The 19,452-nt window shown below is 40.3% G+C and overlaps 1 protein-coding gene across 1 annotated transcript in view; it reads right to left on the reverse strand.

The window, feature by feature from the left end:
• LOC140916269 (nardilysin-like) overlaps positions 1-19,452 on the reverse strand; it is an 89,005-nt gene that overhangs the window by 60,977 nt on the left and 8,576 nt on the right. The window contains exons 2-7 of the mRNA XM_073357655.1: positions 14,274-14,562; positions 13,814-13,895; positions 8,419-8,572; positions 6,606-6,679; positions 2,678-2,773; positions 1,390-1,512 (exon numbers count right to left, since the gene is read on the reverse strand). Of these exons, the coding sequence (XP_073213756.1) occupies positions 1,390-1,512; positions 2,678-2,773; positions 6,606-6,679; positions 8,419-8,572; positions 13,814-13,895; positions 14,274-14,562 (818 nt within the window). The remainder of the gene's footprint in view (positions 1-1,389; positions 1,513-2,677; positions 2,774-6,605; positions 6,680-8,418; positions 8,573-13,813; positions 13,896-14,273; positions 14,563-19,452) is intronic.

Raw genomic sequence — 19,452 nt, forward strand, 5'->3', positions numbered from 1 at the left:
GATCTCCTTCTCTGAGGCAGAAATGTAGCAGCCTGCCTACATAGTAACATTGTTAAAGTTCCTATTGTTAGTTAACTGTTCCCATTCTCAGTCAATTCCCCCAGGAGCATAAAACCTGTGAAAGTTTTAAGGCCCTTACATTGCCAAAGCGATGTAAAGGAGCCTTATTATAAATGACAGTAAGGGAATCCTAAGCTAGGAAGATCTATGTGCTTTCTCAATTTTTTCCTGTGCCAAAGTGGCACAATGGGGTTAGATTACAGCTCAGGATTTATTTTACTTATCCATTTCAAAAAGATTTTGAGAGCAAATAAAACATTTACCAAGCAGTCAATAAAATGTCAGGACAATCAGAACCAAGTACTTCCCAAAGTACCCAGCCAGGTCCAGGACAATGATTAGCAAAACTGTATGACTTTCATGTGTGAAAGTCTGAGCAATTTAAAATAACATTCTACTTTTTTTTTTTGCTGTTTAGTATTCTGTAATGTAATTTAAATGAAAATCCAGGATTATAACTGCAATGCAGAGTATTAGTTACCAAGTGCTTGTAACTTAACTTTCATGTGTTTAGGAAATGCTGAATAGTTGTTGTGACTTTTTTCTGTATTGTAGTTTAAATAAATTACCAAAACCATTGAAACCGGTGTGATTATATTGCATTATTTTGACAAAGTATGCAGAATTTTGAATTTTTTGGTGCAATGAGTAATTATGCTAAGTACTCTCTACATATAGAGTACAAAACAATCCATGCCCTGAAGAGCTTACAATGTAAATAGACATGACAGAGTGCATTATCATCCCCCATTTTACAGATGAGAAACTGAGAAATACAGAGATTAAGCAACTTGCCCAAGGCCTCCTAGGGAGTCACATTTATTGTGTCTTTCAGCCCAAAGGAACCAAAAGCATGAATCCATTTCTGTACAGCACATTCCAGAGCTGTCCGCAGGCAAGAGTTTTGGCCATGGACAAGTCTATACTCCAATTAAAAAAAATAATCATGGGACCACTAATATCCACACAGAGAAGACAACTTCTCTGTATTAAGGTCTCACCAAAAGACCCACAAATAGTAAACTATTTTGAAATCAGTGAATGGACCACAAAAAGAGCTGAGACAGTCCTGTTGGGATTCAAATGTGTGGTTCCCAGGAGATCAGGTATTTCAGTCTTGATGCTTAGATCTCAGTCACCATTACCAGGGCATTTAAATAGAAAAAAAGCTAAGCACTGGCATTTTCTATGGGTTTATAAACGAATACAGGTGACTACAGTAGAATCATTGTTACCTAATGAGCAGCAAAGTGTAAGTTCTGAGCTGAAACAGTCCTCTACTTTAAAGCAGTATGTAAGAATTTGTATTTAAGCAACAAATGATGTTACCTTTAGACTGGACAACTAAGTTCATATAGTGAGCAGAGTAATAGTGCTGCCAAAAATCCCTCAGTCTGGTGTAGATATCTGTATTACTCTTTTTAGGTTCATGCTTTAGTGTCTCTGCATTACCTGTAAATGTTAAAAAAGTAGCTATTTGGCCTCACATTACTAGTGCTTTTCTAATCACAAGATCTAATCTCAGAATCTAATCTTGAAATCCTTATGCACAAGAATTTCACAGTTTTGGATGCGCAAGGAATGCATGATGGAGCACAGAATGTTCAGGCCATGAATACATGAACAAATACTGAGATAAAATACATACAAAGGAAAAAAAGTTTTAACTAATATTAATATTGTGGTTAAATACAATGACTGCCAGGAAATTCAGAGTTCCAGGGACAGCAATTTTAAAAATTACTCTTCTCTGAAGTTTTTAACCTCCTATTGTTATAAGAAACTCTTAAGAGTACTGTAACAAAGATTAGAGACAATATATTTTTCTGTATTTTGCAGTTTATTCATTTTGTGCACTACACAGACCCTTGTGCATAGCCAATTTCACTGTTTACCCTGTTTGTATGAGTCTTTCATAACATGGGAGAGAAAAACATGATTAAAGGAAAATTTTACTATAAACCACAAAAAATGTCAGGAGAGATTCAGAAGTAGGTGTAGCACCTAAAACTTGTTTTTTTTTTAAAGACTAGACTGCAAGTTGACAGGATCTAAGGCTGGTTCTACCTTCTAATTAATGCACAGTAGCACATATGGGGTTTGGTTTTACAGGGACTATATTGTGCGAAAGGAGGAAAGTGAATTCTCTCTTCAACCCACCCCTACTCACAAGGCTGTACAATGGCTGTGAAGCTGTCACTCAGCTGCTGTTACAGCTCTGAGGCTGAACCAACTGCTTTGAAAAACCTTCCTTGTGAGCCCACAGTGACCTTGTCTTTTACATCCAAGATGCAAATACTATTTTTCAAGATTTATAATGGATAAGACATAAGGATAAGGGAGGCTACGTGAACCACAGCTGCCCTAGATGACACTAACCATAAGTTACCATGAATGGGTATGAGGCAAATAGCAAGGCTGGAGTCGAAAATAACTTCAATTCATGTAGCACTTTTTATCCTGAAGTTTACAGTATTCAAAATGCAGAATTGCTTTCCCGTATTTCAGCTAGCACCAGAGTTTGGTGAAATACTAAAGAATCTCATATTGTTAAGACATCAGTTTTTCTGTATTACACATATTTGTTGAAGTCTTAGAATGTTAGGTCAAGACTCACCCCAGAAAAACTTTTTCATGGGATGCCCAGGTCTGGCAAGGCTTCCAAGTAGCAGCTCCCTCCTGTTTGCATCAGATGGCCTTGCTAGTTGATACTCTGTTAATTTTATAGATTTAGCACTGTATTAAACCACTGGGCAATGTTCTAATGTAACTAACATCAATTTTCAACAGGGCCATACATAGTACATGGAACAGCACTGGAAATGTTTTTTGTCAGGTACACAAAGTAGTAGTGAATTAGTTAAACTACATCACTTGCTGCCAATGCTCAAAAAGGGAAGACAAAACCAAAAGGGAAAGAAAAAAAGACCACTCAGCCCATTGCTGAGAAACAGAATATGGGGAGGAAAGAGAGAAAAAGGTGGTTATTTACCTGTACTATAACGGTTGTTCTTCGAGATGTGGGTGCAAATGCGTATTCCACACAGGCATGTGCATGCCCAGTGCACCGAAGCAGAGAATTTTCTTCCCCAGTACCCAGAGGGGCTGTGGTCATGCCCTGTGGCTCTAATTCTCTCCTGGCTATTTAAGAGCAGCATTGCCCTTCACATCGAACGTCACATCGAACATCAAGAATAGAGACTCCGATGCAGAGATGACAAAGGATGGATCATGGAATACACATCTGCACCTACATCTCAAAGAACAATAGTTGCAATAAAGGCAAGTAACTATCTTTTCTTCTTTAAGTGCCAGCAGACACGTATTCCATTCAGGTGACTCACAAGCAGAACTTGTAGGAGGAGGGGCTCAGAGTCTACTAAAGAATGACTGCAAGACAGGCTTCCCAAAGTTTGCATCTGACCTTGACACCATGGTAATCACATAGTGTCTGGTAAAAAACACGTACAGAACACCAGGCAACAGCCCTTCAAATGTCAAATACTGACATATCATAGAATATCAGGGTGGAAGGGACCTCAGGAGTTCATCTAGTGTAACCCCCTGCTCAAAGCAAGACCAATCCCCAACTAAATCATCCCAGCCAGGGCTTTGTCAAGCCTGACCTTAAAAACTTCTAAGGAAGGAGATTCCACCACCTCCCTAGGTAATGCATTCCAGTGCTTCACCACCCTCCTAGTGAAAAAGTTTTTCCTAATATCCAACCTAAACCTCTCCCACTGCAACTTGAGACCATTACTTCTCGTTCTGTCATCTGCTACCACTGAGAACAGTCTAGATCCATCCTCTTTGGAGCCCCCTTTCAGGTAGTTGAAAGCAGCTATCAAATCCCCCCTCATTCTTCTCTTCCACAGACTAAACAATCCCACTTCCCTCAGCCTCTCCTCATAAGTCATGTGTTCCAGACTCTTAATCATTTTTGTTGCCCTCCGCTGGACATTTTCCAATTTTTTTACATCCTTCTTATAGCGTGGGACCCAAAACTGGACACAGTACTCCAAATGAGGCCTCACCAATGTCCAATAGAGGGGAATGATCACGTCCCTCGATCTGCTCGCCATGCCCCTACTTATACATCCCAAAATGCCATTGGCCTTCTTGGCAACAAGGGCACACTGCTGACTCATATCCAGCTTCTTGTCCACTGTAACCCCTAGGTCCTTTTCTGCAAAACTGCTGCCAAGCCATTCGGTCCCTAGTCTGTAGCGGTGCATGGGATTCTTCCGTCCTAAGTGCAGGACCCTGCACTTGTCCTTGTTGAACCTCATCAGATTTCTTTTGGCCCAATCCTCCAATTTGTCTAGGACCCTCTGTATCCTCTCCCTACCCTCCAGCGTATCTACCTCTCCTCCCCATTTAGTGTCATCTGCAAACTTGCTGAGGGTGCAATCCACACCATCCTCCAGATCATTAATGAAGATATTGAACAAAACTGGCCCGAGGACCAACCCTTGGGGCACTCCACTTGATACCGGCTGCCAACTAGACATGGAGCCATTGATCACTACCCGTTGAGCCCGACAATCTAGCCAGCTTTCTATCCACCTTATAGTCCATTCATCCAGCCCATACTTCTTTAACTTGCTGGCAAGAATACTGTGGAAGACTGTGTCAAAAGCTTTGCTAAAGTCAAGGAACAACACATCTACTGCTTTCCCCTCATCCACAGAGCCAGTTATCTCGTCATAGAAGTCAATTAGATTAGTCAGGCATGACTAATCACTGAGGAACACTATCAACATCGCTTGGGCTCTCATCAAATGAGTTTGCCACCTCTGTGAAGGCATGATCTGAGCTACTGCATATGCTGATGTAATGTAAAAAGTTATCCACCTGGAAATCATTTCTACAGAGACTGCCTGACACCTCATACGATCCTCATAAGAGACAAACATATGAGGTGATTGAAAAGTCAGTCTCTCCAGATAGAATGCCAAGCCTTGTCTCATTTCTCATGTGTAAAATTGTTGTTCATCCACATTGGAGTGCAGTTTAGGAAAGGAAATCCGTAAATAAATCATTTGGTTAAGGTGAAACCGCAAAAACACTTTTGACAAAAAAATTGGATGTGACGATAGGGTCACTTTATCCTTGAAAAACTGTGTACACAGGGGCTCTGCCATTAAGGCATGAAGCTTGCATACTCTCCTTGCAGACGTTACAACTACAAGAAATGCTGTCTTCTGGCACAGGAGGGACAGAGAACAGGTTGCCGGTGGCTCAAACAGAGGACTCATAAGGACAGCCATGACAGTATGAAGGTCTCACAAGGGAACAGGCTCTTCCACATGCAGGTGAAGATGAATGATTTTCCTTAAAAACCTCACCACCATGGAGTTTGAGAAAACTGACTTCCCTTGGGTGGGCAGATGAAAAGCAAAAATAGCTGCCAAGTGAACCCTCAGTGAGCTGACCAACATACCAGAGGACTGAAGGCGCAATAGGTACTCCAAAATATCCTGAATACAGCATCGCCTGAATTTCCAGAGCAAGCGACCGAACTGAAAAACACCTCCACTTGACCATATAAGTCACCCTAGAAGAGGGCTTGCAGCTGTTAAGCAACACTTATCAAAGAGCTTCCAAACACTGTTCCTCCTTCTCATCTGACCATGTAGCATCTATACAGGCATTGCAAATGGCTCTGAGCTCCAGAACATTGGGAGGAAATTTCCTGTTCCACCTACAAGCCCTGAATTTTCAACACCCATAGATGCACTCCCCAGCCTACAGAAGAGACAACAGTGACCTAGTAACCTTAGCAAAACTAAACAGAACACAGTTTTGGCTAACAATTATTTAATTCAACTCCCTGAGCTTTTCTGAGGTCTTTATTAAATATATGACTCTCCTACCCAAGTCTTCAACGAAGAGCAGAGAAAGCTCACAATGCACATTTGAGGTGTTTAACACATCCTCCAGCAAAACCAGGGAAGACCAGACATGACATTCCTAACTTTAACTTAAAAACACAAGCAGGAAAACAATTAAAAAAAAACTCTTAAAAATCTACATTTTTAGCCCTTCTTTACATATCATGAAGCATGAAGAAAAGGCACCAATCCATTTTTGCCCCTTTGCAGATCTCTATTAACCTAGTTCTATTTTATTCTTTGCATCAGTTTTTCATTACACCAGGGGATTGGTTAAATTTTTCAGATACACCTTTTTGATCAGAGGAAGTTTCTCCTTATTTACAGACTGATTCGCACTCTAATTATTCTCCCTCAAATGTACTATTTTTTCACAAGACTAGTCTCCCTATCAATGTTAATACCAACATTTGCTCTGCATTGAGGGGTGAACACAACACAACTTGACTCACACCCACATAAATGTATATATTTAATTAGGCTCAAGGAATTAATAAATTCCATTGGCATAATTTTAGCCCCTAGTTAAATAAAGGACATATAAAATATTATGCATCAGGCTTCACAGCACTTAATACCTGAGAATCTTGTCAAAAACTTCAGTGCTGTAGAACTCAAAAAAAAATTTTATAACAAAAATATTACTCTTACCACTATCAACAGCCTCAACTTCACGATCAATAGCATCCCTGATCATTAGTGGGTGAATGAAGAACTGTGCCCACCTAAAACAAAGAGAAAAATGACAAATCTTTCCCATTGTCTGCTGAAAGATTGTACAGAAAGATTTTTTTATAACAAAAACTGTCTTTATGGCAAACAATAATATTCACTTTTTTTAAGGTTTAGGACTTGCAGTAACTCAAACAATTATACAGTTCTGGACTCTTTTGCCACTTGTTCTTAATGCCTCTGAAGTAAAATGAATAAACCCAATTATTTAATATTTTCAGAAAGACAAAGGACAAGGTCTTTTGAGTGGAAGTGGACTGGCAGAATATGGCACCAAAGGATGCAGAATCATCGATAGCCCTAATGTATATAGATAATATTATTCACAATTATATTTTCTCCCTCACCCATAAAGATATGGATGATGGATAGGGCAGACTAGTGGCCTGAATGGAATACTGGTGCACGAGTGGGGATTCTATGTGGGGGTGGAGTTGTAATTAAATTTTGGATATACCTATGTGGTTGCCAGGGAATTTTGATCTTGGATCTCCTCACAGTGGTCCCTTCTGGCCTTAGAATTTTTGAAAATCCTACTAAGTTCTTTGCCTCAACAATCCCTTCTGTTGGAGTTCCACACGTCGATTATGCAAAAATGCATTTCTTCATCAGTTTTAAATGTGTTGCCTTTCAATTTCATTAACTTCACACATGTTCTTGTATGAGTAATAATGAATAGGTGTGCCTGTTTATCCCGCAGATACCATTCATTATTTTATAGACATGTATCACGTCATCCCTGCTTTGTCTCCTCTCATCTAGCCCCAGCTTTTTCAGTCTCTCCTCATATCCAAATCTTGCCATATGTCTAAATATCTTTGCTACCCATCTTTGAGACCTTCAAAGTAGCCAAAGCTGGTTTGATTCCCACCTTTGGAGGGATGAATTCTGCCCTCCAATGTTTTACGGAAGGCAATTATAGAAGCAACACTCCCATTGTGTGTACATTCTAGTGCAGAATTTAGTTCAATCACCACATTAATGGCGTTGATAAAAATGCCTATTTGCAGTACAACCTAATTTTCCACCAGACAATTTTGTCAATATCAAAAATATTTAAATTATCCTCCCCATCAAAAGACTGTTTAATTTCCCTATGACAGAAATGGAGCTTTATTGTATTGACATATCCTATGACATGATAAGAGTTAATTAATGATCCTTCCTGGCACCGAACATATATTTTTTTGAATAAAGCAGTGGATCATTTTACTGCACCTTTTTGGTGGTACACTGCCATATAAGAATCAATACTTTTTTTTAAACAGAGATTGTTAATAAAAAATTAAACAGCCTAACAGGGCACATATTTAAAAGGAACAGGCCAATAAAAAGATTCTCCTTTAAGTAGCCAGGTAAATGGAATGAACTACCAATTGTGACAGTGGGATAATTTATGATAGTCCTACAAGTAATCTGGCATAAATACATATTGAAATCTGTCCTACTTTCATAGCAGGTGCATAAATTACATCACTCCTAAGATACTATACACTACTGGGGTACTACTACTCCCTCAAAAGACAGTGAGAGATCTAAGGGAAAATCACAATCTCCTTCCATCTATAATGACCTCAGTTGTAATAAGGGGACCTATGGAAGCTCAGCAATGACAGGCTCCCTTCAATCAGGCCAAGACAACGCAATGAAAAGTTATATATGCAGTTTCAGAGTTCATTGTGTTAATCTATTTTAAATGAATCAATGCTTTATTTGGTGTGATCACGGTTACCTATCGAGTGCTTCTTTGAAGTATTTCTGCTGGATATCAAAATGGAAGACTGTCCTTTCACAGTCAGTTGAAGCGTTGTCACTGCCCCCATGTTTCTTCAGGAATGCATCAAACCCATTCTCATCTGGATACTTCAAACTGCCCATAAATACCACTGAAACACAATCGATCAAAATTAAGCAGATATAGACATAATGATGATTTCAGAAAGGCATAGCTACATAAAGACAGCATGATTTCCCACTGCTTTGCACCTTGTGAAGGCATTTACACAAAGCAACAGTGCATTACCATTTGATTTGACAACATTTTATGTCCATTTGCACAGGTGTAAATTACTACACAAGATGCAAGACGGTGGGAAATCTAGCCTGTAGCAATTGACCAGCCTAAAAATGCAAGTTATAGAATGGAATCATTTCAGAATATGGAAAACACTTGGTTTCAAGTATGATTTTAAGTTACACCTTAAAACTGAGCACATCAGTCTCAATCTAGTCCTGAGTAGGTCACCATAGAGAAACAGACATACAAGCACTCAAATTTATCTGAGTATGACTAATGTTGAAGGAAGTATAAGAAAAATGCAATTACTATTTCAGTCCATTTATTGAAAATAAATGAATAATCTAAAGTGCACTGTCGGGGCGGGGGTGGGGGGGAGATTTATGTCCAAGGCCAGCAGTACCCAACTAGTGGCAATATTCTGAACTAGACTGCCCAGCGGTGAGAGTCACTGGTTGCCTTGCCTAGCAGCTTGAGTCAGCAGTTATGCCACCCAATGGCAAGAGTCGGTGGCCACCTTGCATAGTGGCTTGAATCTGCAGTAATGTCACCCAACAGCGAGAGTCAGTGGCCACCTTGTCCAGCAGCTAGAATCGCCCAAAGGCAAGAGTCAATGGCTGCCTTGCCTAGCGGCTAGAGTCTGTGGCCACCATGCCTAGCAGCTAGAGCCAGTGTCACCCAACAGTGAGAATCAGTGACTGGGGTTAGGTGAACTTGGCCCCATGCTGCTCCACCAGGTTCCAACCCAGGGACCCTCAAAATAATGGTCCAGACACATAGCTTACGGACAGGCACCAGCCCTTACCCCTGTGCCCTGGGTCACTTCCTACCCCTGCACCACTGGTCTGTCTCCAGAGTGTCTTCCCCTATTGGCAGTGACACGTCATCCTCGGCCCCTGCAGATGAAAGGCCTGCATGGCTTGACTGTGAGCCCTGTCCCAGCTGCTTAGAGCCTCAGTGGCTTCTCTGCAGGAGGCTACAGCATCCAACTGCTCTACTGCTTGGTCCGCCTAGACTGAGCTGAGCAGCTCCCTTTTGAACTCTCCCTCCACTGGGAGCATGTCCAGCAGGGCGTGGCTGCCTGTGTCCATTACTTACCCAACATGATTAATCCCAAAACAACTTTCAGAAGTTGAGCTCAAAATGAGAGGAGGCTGAAATACAGTTGATGAAACATAAAATTGAGTTCCTTCCTTGTCTTTTGAGTTAAAATATCAATATCCAGATTTCTATGCGTGTAAAGGAGCTTATGTAACAATTTGTTGAATCAAAATAGAAGTAAAATTAGGGAAGACGGAACAGCTGAATTACGAGTTTTGTTAGAAACCTGCACCAGCACTCCTGTCCCGTTAGCTCAGGATCAATCATGTGTGTTTTAGACCGTTGCAGGTTTGAGCGATTTGGTCAAAACTTCCTAACAGGCTAGATACTGAACAAGCAAATGAGTCCTTTACACTTCTTCCTCTAACACTTTGAAGAGCCAGACATTTCTATCAGTACAAACCATCAGATCTCTTCTCCAGACCTTTATTATGCACCTTGATTACTCTATTCTCCTGTATGGACTTTTTGCAGGAGGGACTGATTTAAATAATTTATTTTAATCATGATTTAAATCAGCAAGTAGGAACCCCTGATTTAAAGCATCAACTGTAATCTTGTTTTGAATTTTTACTTTTTAGTTATTTTCCTAAAGAAAGGGTCATTCTCAGTGACTGATATAAACATTAGGACATGTTAATTTGCAACTCAATATAGCCATTACACTAAATTTGGTACTTCTTTTTACTAACCACGAGGATACACTATATCTATATGCATTTATTTAAGCAATTATATAGCTTAACATACATTTATTAGGATTCCTATATTTTACAGTTTATTATGTTAAAAATGGTGAATGTTGTACTTATTTACTGGAAAATGTTTCTTTTTCTACTCATGATTTGTATCTCACTGCATTTGGATGGAAATTTCAATTAAATTAGAAATGCAGAAAAACAGCTTTTTAAATTTGTTTTTATTAGTTAAATACAGCTACCTTAAATGTGCTGGACACAATGAAAAAAAGTAAGTTTGTCATAACATATTTTGCATTTAATACAAGCTGATTTGTTAAAGAAAGAATTGACTGTAGTTAGTGACTTGAACCGATTATTTCTGGTCACTATGTTCTTCAATATTTTGGAACTAGTTCTCATCCTTTTCTATCTCGTTTTTATTCATGGATTAGATTAGGAAAACATGCTTTCCTGCTTTTTCAGCTCCCAATTTTGAATGAACTAGTCAAAATTCTCTCTCTCTACCTGCAGAAGAGGCAATTGCCATCAAAACCTTATGTAGCTTCAAAAAAATCTGGTTCAAGGTTCTTAGCCAGTTACTTCCACCAGTTCACTGGTCTGACTTTCTTCAAAACTTTGGCAGCAAACATGTTGCTTGAATAGTTCTATTCACCCCCACTCCTGAAATCTATTCTGATTGATGGATGAATATTAGATGCCCATGCCATAGCAGCACTTCCTCCTCAGCAAGTGTTTACTGTGATACTTTGTATTGAGAATACTGGCCAAAAAACAAGGCAGAGTAAATGCTTGATCTGCTTGTTCGCCGCCTGCAATTTAGCTTTGTTTTTTAAGTGTTTCCTTAAATTCTTGCCAAATTTTAACAACATTAGCAGTTATCTTTTTGCAATTTGTCCAAAGCAATGGAAATAGATTTTAGTATAGTCAGTATAATTTCTACATTTCTCTTTAGCTGGATGTTAACTACTCTGGTCTGTGAAATTTCCATTTATTTTGTCACAATTTTCTTCACAAATTGACATCAAGATAGGCCAGATCGTTAATAAATGCTTCAAAACAGTCAACCACTAAATTCCATCATATATCTTAGAGGAGAATTAGCTGTGATCCTCCTCTCTTCAGTGAAGCTGAAGCAAAGTGATTGTTAAAAAACAACAACATTTCAACAACATTTTCCATTATTCCTGGTATACCTCCGTCTTTGACTAAAAGATACATCAAATGAGCTCTGTACCTATATAAATTTCAAGCTCACTTTTTTATCCACTTCTAAATTTCTTCTCACCTTAGTGTCAGCATTTTTATTCATTTTAATTATTTTTAACATATAATAATAAATTTAAGCATTGTCATAAATTGCCATAATTTTAATTAGGTTTATTTTAATAAGAAAATAAATTTAATTTACATTAAAAATTTAATTTAAATTAAAATAATCTGGTTTTGGGTTTTTTTTTAATTATCAATTTTTACCCACCCGACCCTGATGCCTCCAAATTAGCCTCCCTCATATCCATTTAAAATGTTGCCATTAGACTCATGTTCCTAATGGTCATAGTGACACACAACAATGGTTAAGGGCTCGTGTGCAAAGATCACTGCCTGTCATGCTGACCAATATTGCTTCTTTGTTCACTTGTATTCTCCTGTGATCTATATCCATCTGATATCTCTAGTCTTTCCCTTAGATTGGAAGCCCCCTAGGGCAGGGACCATCTTTTTCATTCTGTGTTTGTACAGCACTTAGCAATAATGGGGTCCTGACGGTAATAGGCATGACGGTAATATAAAAAATAATGACTGCTGTGGTGGTTCTCGGACTATCCAGGACAGAGAGTCACCTTGTGACCCCCGGCCTCCCGCATGAGGGAGTCGGCTCTCTAGCACCACCAGCCTTTCAGACACTCAAGCACTCTCCTCTGGGCTATGCCAACCTGTAAGGCAAAGAAAGGGCTAGCAATAGATGCACCCCATACCTCTTGAACCATTCCCTTGTGATATCCAGCCCCTGACACTGGCTACTCACAGAAATTCCACAGGCACAGTATACCCCACTTAACTTTTTTAATTTAAATCACCGCTCCTGAATAACACATAGCACTTGTAATAAAACACAAGAAGGTTTAAGAAAGGATAGAGATTCTACTGGAAACGAGAGAGTGATGGAAACAAGTTATTACAACCCAAAATAAAATATGACCCTAGGTCTTCACTTATTAATAGTTACCTTTCAAGTCTAATAAAGTAGGTTTTTCCCCAACAGTTCTGTCTTTTGCAGAGCTGGCTGGATTCATAGGAATCACAATCCAATTTTTCATGAGAACAACCTGCTCCTCAAAATGTCTCCTCAGTGAAATCATCCAGAATACCTTTCCCTCATCTGTGTTATCTGAAACAATCTTTTGTTTCTATTCATGGGCAGGGCATCCCTGTCTTGTTGTAACATTCATTTTTTTACCCTCAATAGCATTTGATGATTTGCAGTTGTCTCTTATGATTTTTCCTTGATGGTTTTGGGATTGAGCAAGGCTAAATAATCAAGCCTTGCATTGCATCACCAACTAAACAGGGCAGAGTGACAACTCCCTCCTGCCTGAATGGCCCACCACCAAGACTTATCTCCTAGTAACTAATTTTTTACTCCAAGTCTATAAAGCATACTTTCAATATAAATTCATTATTCCTTAAATATCACCCATACATACACCTTGCAAATATATGAATCTTGAAAAGTTACTAGCTTTTTTGGAGATATCCTAATGTTACTCTTTATGGATAAATTTCCTGTAAAGTACATGTTTGGTGTAGTGAATTTGTCAGGTCTGAAGTAGGAGTTGTTTGCAAAGAACGGGGGGCCCTTTACCTAGGAGCCTCTGTGTCACAATCACCTCACCCACTCTTCACTCTACCATGCTGTCTCTACCACATCAAGCACAGCATGTGATCCTCATCTTTAAAGCCCTCCATCATTTAGCTCCACCCTACCTTTCAACTTGTTTTTATTATGAAGTTTAACCACCCCCATCAACTTTGTATCACCAGCGATGCCAGCCCCATTTTCCCACATTCACCTCCATGCATTCTTCGTGCAACCTCTTACACTTGGGAAGAACTCCCCATGATAATTCATGAATCCCCTATCTTAGCCTCTAACATCCCTCCTTACAACCTTTTTGATGTGGTACCTACATATCACACCCATCTGGCATTCTGCTTCTAGAATTTTTTAAACAAATCAATAAATCCAAAATAAGGTCATTAAATTTTCCACTTTGGGAGGAAAGACTGAAATGTAAGCTGATACATACTGTGCTCCAGAAAATGTGCCAACCCAGGCAGATCCTCAGGATCACAGAAACTGCCAACAGCAACACAAAGAGCAGCTGCAGACTGCAAAATAAACACACAGACACTGAGGAGTCACTTCTAAAAAAAATTGCAGTCATTTTATCTAGTAGACGAGAACTCCAGTTCTAACAATCTCACAGAGCTACTCTATACTCAAAGAACAGAAGAGTGAAACAGGCCAGAATGTTCTGCTGGAAATAAGAGCTATGAGTCCATAAGTAATGGCAATATAGGCTCAACCCTGAACAAGAGAGGTAGATGCTCCGATACCAGAGACAGAGGCCATATAAGTAACTAGATTGATAAGACATTCAGAAACGGAGGACTAGCCTGTTTGTCTTACCACAATATTTAAGAGCTTAGGACCACGACAGTAGTTCTCCACTTAACAAGCTTTCACTCTGTAGCATTAGCACATACCAGCTTCTCTGTTCCACTTCTCTTATTTGCTTCTTCCTTTCCTGTTAGTTCTTCCATTTCTATATCATCAGAATTATTGGGATCCTCCTCATCATCATCTCCATCATTGTCATCATCTTCATAATTTTCCTTGTCCTCTTCCATCTCTGCTACCGAGTCATCTTCATCAGTTTCAATCTTGATTTCATCATTATCCTCCCATTCCAAAGACTCCTCAGAAGGAACACTATCCATGGTATTTGCATCCGAAATCAGTAGTGCACACAAGCCATTTTGTAATGTGAGATACCTGTGAAATCAAGTACAATAATAATATTTTGAATCTTCAATTGTCCACCTAAAGCAATGGAACTCCCAAAGAAAGTCCGAAAAATTCTGAATTTTTCATATTTGTTCTAGGCCAGCGGTTCTCAAACTGTGGGTTGGAACCTCAAAGTGGGTCGGAACCTCAAAGTGGGTCGCAACTCCATTTTAATGGGGTCACCAGAGCTAGCTTAGACTTGCTGGGGCCCAGGCCCAGAGCTGAAGCTCGAGCCCCACTGCTTCAGGCCTGGGCGGCAGGGTTCAAGTTACAGGCCACCTCCTTGTGGTTGAAGCCTTGGGCTTCAGCTTGGACCCCACTCTTCCCCCCGGGGCAGTGGGGCTCTGGCTTTGCCCCCTCCCTCTCCTCCCCCTCCACCCACCCACCCGGGGCAGTGGGGCTCGGTCGGGCTCAGGCTTCGGTCCCCCATCCTGGGGTCACATAGTAATTTTTGTTGTTAGAAGGAGGCCAGAGTGCAATGAAGTTTGAAAACCTAGAACCCCTGTTCTAGGCTTTTGAACTGCATTCCCTTCCCCACAGTGATGTTCTTGAAGATCTGCTAAGCATGAAAGGCATAATTTTGCCATTTAATTATATTCCCAGACAAAAACTGGGTTAAAATGGAGATAAGGTTGAGAGTACATCGGTAATTTAGAGTAAAAAGCACAACAGGGATGTTGTAATTACTCCCCTCCCCCCCCCACACACACACTCAAAACCAAAAGCATTATAAAACCAGGCAGTTCATAGTTAAGTTTAAATGTAAGAGAAAGCCGAATGTTTTCATTTTATTCTATATAGGTTCTTATACTATGCTCATTACCACAGTATTTGAACACCTTTCAGCACTGAACTGAGCAATGTGGCTAACATCTATCACATGTTCTTTGTTCTCTCTCGCAGCCTCTTCCTGGGGAAGAATTCTGTGTGCATGCAGGTGTTTTTTTAGTAGGATGTTTTGTTTTAAATTATATTATATATACACACTCACACACTGTATGTGTTTATATTAGAGAAGGGAAGGTCAAAGAAATGCAATATGCACATAGAGAAGTGTTGAAGTTTGTGATGGTTCTTAGCTCCTGTGAGTTCATTACACAATCTCAGACCAGCCTGAGCGAGATCTGTCTCCTGCACAGATGAGCTTTTCCCTTATTGTAGAAAGGCCCATTGTGCCAGAGGAGCAGAGCTGTTGACCATGGTGTTCATGTTGGACTTCTAGGTAATATTTTAGATATCCCAAGCTATTGAGATCTTGATGAAAAGGACCAAGACCTTGAACTTGACATTTTATAGGAAGCCAGCATAGTGAGCGGAGGACAGGTTTGATGTGATAGAGTGCTTCTCCTGAGTGAAATAGGCTAAGCGCTGAAGGCTTCATGCCCAAGTATACTGCATTGCTTTAGTCTACATGAGAGATGACAAAGGCATATATAAATGAGGCCAGTTCATTGGCCAACAGGATGGGATGAAATCTCCTAGCCAACTGGAGATGATAGACAGCATTACTTAGATGCAGTTATATGACCTCTTAGTGCCAGCGAATAATCTAAAAACACTCCCTAAACTACAGACTGAATTGATCAATTGTGGGTGTGTGTCTTTAAATAAAGGAGACCTCAACTTTTCAAAATACTTTCCTCTGCCCATGAGCATAACCTCTGTTTTGCTCAGGTTCATCTTAAACCTGCTATTCTTTATATATGAAATGATTTTGTCCAAGCCCTGGACCACCTTGGTGATAGTAGTATGGTCTTATGTGGTAAAGAATAAGTAGAGCTGTATGCCATCTGCATATTGCTGGCACTTGTGTCCATGTCACCTGAATAGTTCCCCTAGTGGCTGCGTGTAGATGTTGAAAAGAGGTGCTGAAAGAATTTATCCTTATGGGACTCCACAAGTGAGGGGGGCTATGATAATTAGGCCTATGAATTTACCCTCATTGTAAACTCAACTGTAAAAGTGAACATTCATAAACTGTCACAATGACTTGTTATATAAAGTAACCTAGTTCTTTAAAAAAAAAAAACACATGTAAGGAGGCAGAAAGGCTGAACTAATTTAAAAAGAGTTTTACTGATAGTACTTCAAGGACTGTTACTATTATGACTGACAAACAAGAGGAACAGAGGTCTGAAAATCAATTAACCAAAATAGGTGCATCAGAAATTCGGCCTATTGGTGGACACAATACTGAGAGGATAGATTATTCAACCCAACACTCCCTTCTGGGGGGCGAGGGTGCTGTCTTAAAAAGAAAAGACTTTTAGTAAAAATTAGCAGAAGAAGCAGGTGTGTGCCAACAACGGAAGCAAATTTTATCACCATTGTTGCCACCTCACTATCTCCTGAAACCACAGATATTCTTCATCCTAATCCTGCGAGATGTCCTGACCAGACCACACCTGATAGAAGGAACCAAATGACACTATCACCTGCACTGTCTCTGGCTAATTTCTGAACACCAGATGGGATATGAGACTTCATCTTTCCCCCCGGCACTCTCCATGTGTCCTTTTCTTTCACCACCTTCTTTCTTAGAGTCTGGCTTTGATGGCTGTCACATGCTGCTTGTACACGGTAGTTTGCAGGACTGCTACAAGTAGGTCAGGCTTCTGTACCAGTTTTGGACTGGCTACAGAACATCCATCATGAAGAGAGATACAAGAGATGTGTTCTCTTTAAGATACTTTAAAGCACTGTTAGGTATGGCTGTTACCAATCCAGGTAAAGTATGTTACTCATAGTGCCACCTAATGGCTGAACATTATAATAGTTTTAGCATTCCATCACACATCCCCCTTTAAGTTTTATATTCATACCATTTGCAAAATTTTACACTATCAAGCAAACTTTAAAGTTCAGTACATATCAGTTTGTTAAGTGTTTCTGAATCATAATGGTTTCCTAATTACATGACTCAAATGCCTAATAACTTTGTGATCTGGCTGTCCATTAGTTGCAACGGCTGGCTGTGGTTGGTTTGGAATTGTTGTATTCTTCTTGTTCTGCATCTGCCATCTGTAGAGTTTGCTCTGTTGAATTGTTCCTTCTGAGGAACTGAAGATGTGACAACTTCTCGAGTTCTGAATTTTTCCATATCTTGTGAATTTATTCTGAAAGATTTTGTAGTTAGGGACTTGTCCCTCTTTCCCACAGAGGGTTTATGATACTTTTATCAGTCATGCTGTGTCTCTTTACTGCTTCTGAGCTAGTTTCTGTTTTTTCAAGTTGCTCCTGGTTTTTGTTTTGCTCTTTCACTAGTTCACTCTACTTTATTATCTGGATAGCTGTGTGTAGGGTTAAAACTGTCTTTAATTGTACCTGCTGTGCAATGCTTTTGTCTGTAAGCCCAATAATCAGTCTCTCTGATATTTTCATGTTTTACAATCCCCAAATCTCAGTTTTCTGCCAAGGTATGAAAGGCTCTTACAAAAGATTCAACACATTCCCCTGGTTCTTGAGCTCTCTGGTGAGAACACACCCATTCATAAACCACATTTCTCTAAGGTATAAAGTATGCATCAAACATAGCCAAACTCTTTCAGTCATCCTTGTGACTGTCACCAGTAAACACAAAGGATTTAAAGATATACTGTCTGCTTCCCCATAGCATAAATTAAAGACAATACTTGGATGTCTCCAGTTTTCTGGTGGAGTTTAGTAGTAATGCGAAGTCTTGCAAAGTACTTCTTCCAGTCAGTCCATTCTGAACGTCTGTCAAAGCTGAAGTTTTCTGGTGCATCAAAGAGGGATATGTTGATTATATCAGTCCTGCAACCTTTGTTGTTGTTTTTTCTTCTGTTTGAAACCTTTGTAGCTGATTTCCAACACTGCATATTTGCAATACTGCTGTAAGCCTGTGACCAGAAAGAGGCAACTAAAAGAAATGTCCTAAACAGCCTGATGCCGGTTCAAGTTTCCAGATCTCAGAGTGGATGACAAGACTGTGCATTGGGCCTATGTTTTCCCAACAGTGAGTTTGCATTTTCTTTCTTTGCTATTCTTTACTTCACCCTTTTCTGTGTGTTTGTCTTGTTTTAGCTTCTTAGGAAACAGAACTTTAACAACAGCAACAATATAAAAAGCTCCAGCTCATCTCAACTAACTTCTCTTTTTCCCTCCAAAAAAAACAAAACAAAACAAAAAACCAAACCCCACTGACACAGAATACTTCTTTCTTTGAAGGACTCAGTTTTAAACTAAATTTAACTCAAACTAATCAACAGATTTAATTATCAGAATATTCCCTCGAAGAGTAGGTGCTGTGGTTCTGAGGCAGACAGTCTATCCTTTACACATAATAAAAGTTGAATCCCTGTTTTGTGTGTAAAACTCAACTCAAACTTAAGTACAGAACTGCATTTGGCACCCTCACAATTAGAGCTGCTTGAAAAATGCAGACTTTTTTGTCAAAATTTTAAATTTAAAAATACTCAATTACTTCATAACAGAGGTGGGCAAACTCCAGCCTGCAGGACCATCCTGCCTGGCCCTTGAGCTCCCGGCCGCGGAGGTTAGCCCCCAGCCCCTCCCCTGCTGTCCCCCCTCTCCTGCAGCCTCAGCTTGCCATACCACCAGTGCTCTGGGCAGCAGGGCTGCGAGCTCCTGCCAGGCAGTGCGGTGGCGTGGCTGGCTCCGGTCGGGCCGCATAGCTGCCAGTCCTGCTGCTCTGAGTAGCATGGTATGGGGCCGGGGGGGGGGGGGGGTTAGATAAGGGGTAGAGGGTCCCGGGGGGCAGTCAGGGGACAGCGAGTGGTTGGATGGGGTGGTTCTGGGAGGGTGCAGTCAAGGGACGGGGAGGGTTGGATAGGCGTGGGAGTCCCGGGGGGCCTGTCAGGGAGCAGGGGTGTGGATAGGGGTCAGGGCAGTCGGGAA

Source organism: Lepidochelys kempii, chromosome 8 (genome assembly GCF_965140265.1).
Source record: "Lepidochelys kempii isolate rLepKem1 chromosome 8, rLepKem1.hap2, whole genome shotgun sequence".
Taxonomy (NCBI): Eukaryota; Metazoa; Chordata; order Testudines; family Cheloniidae; genus Lepidochelys; species Lepidochelys kempii.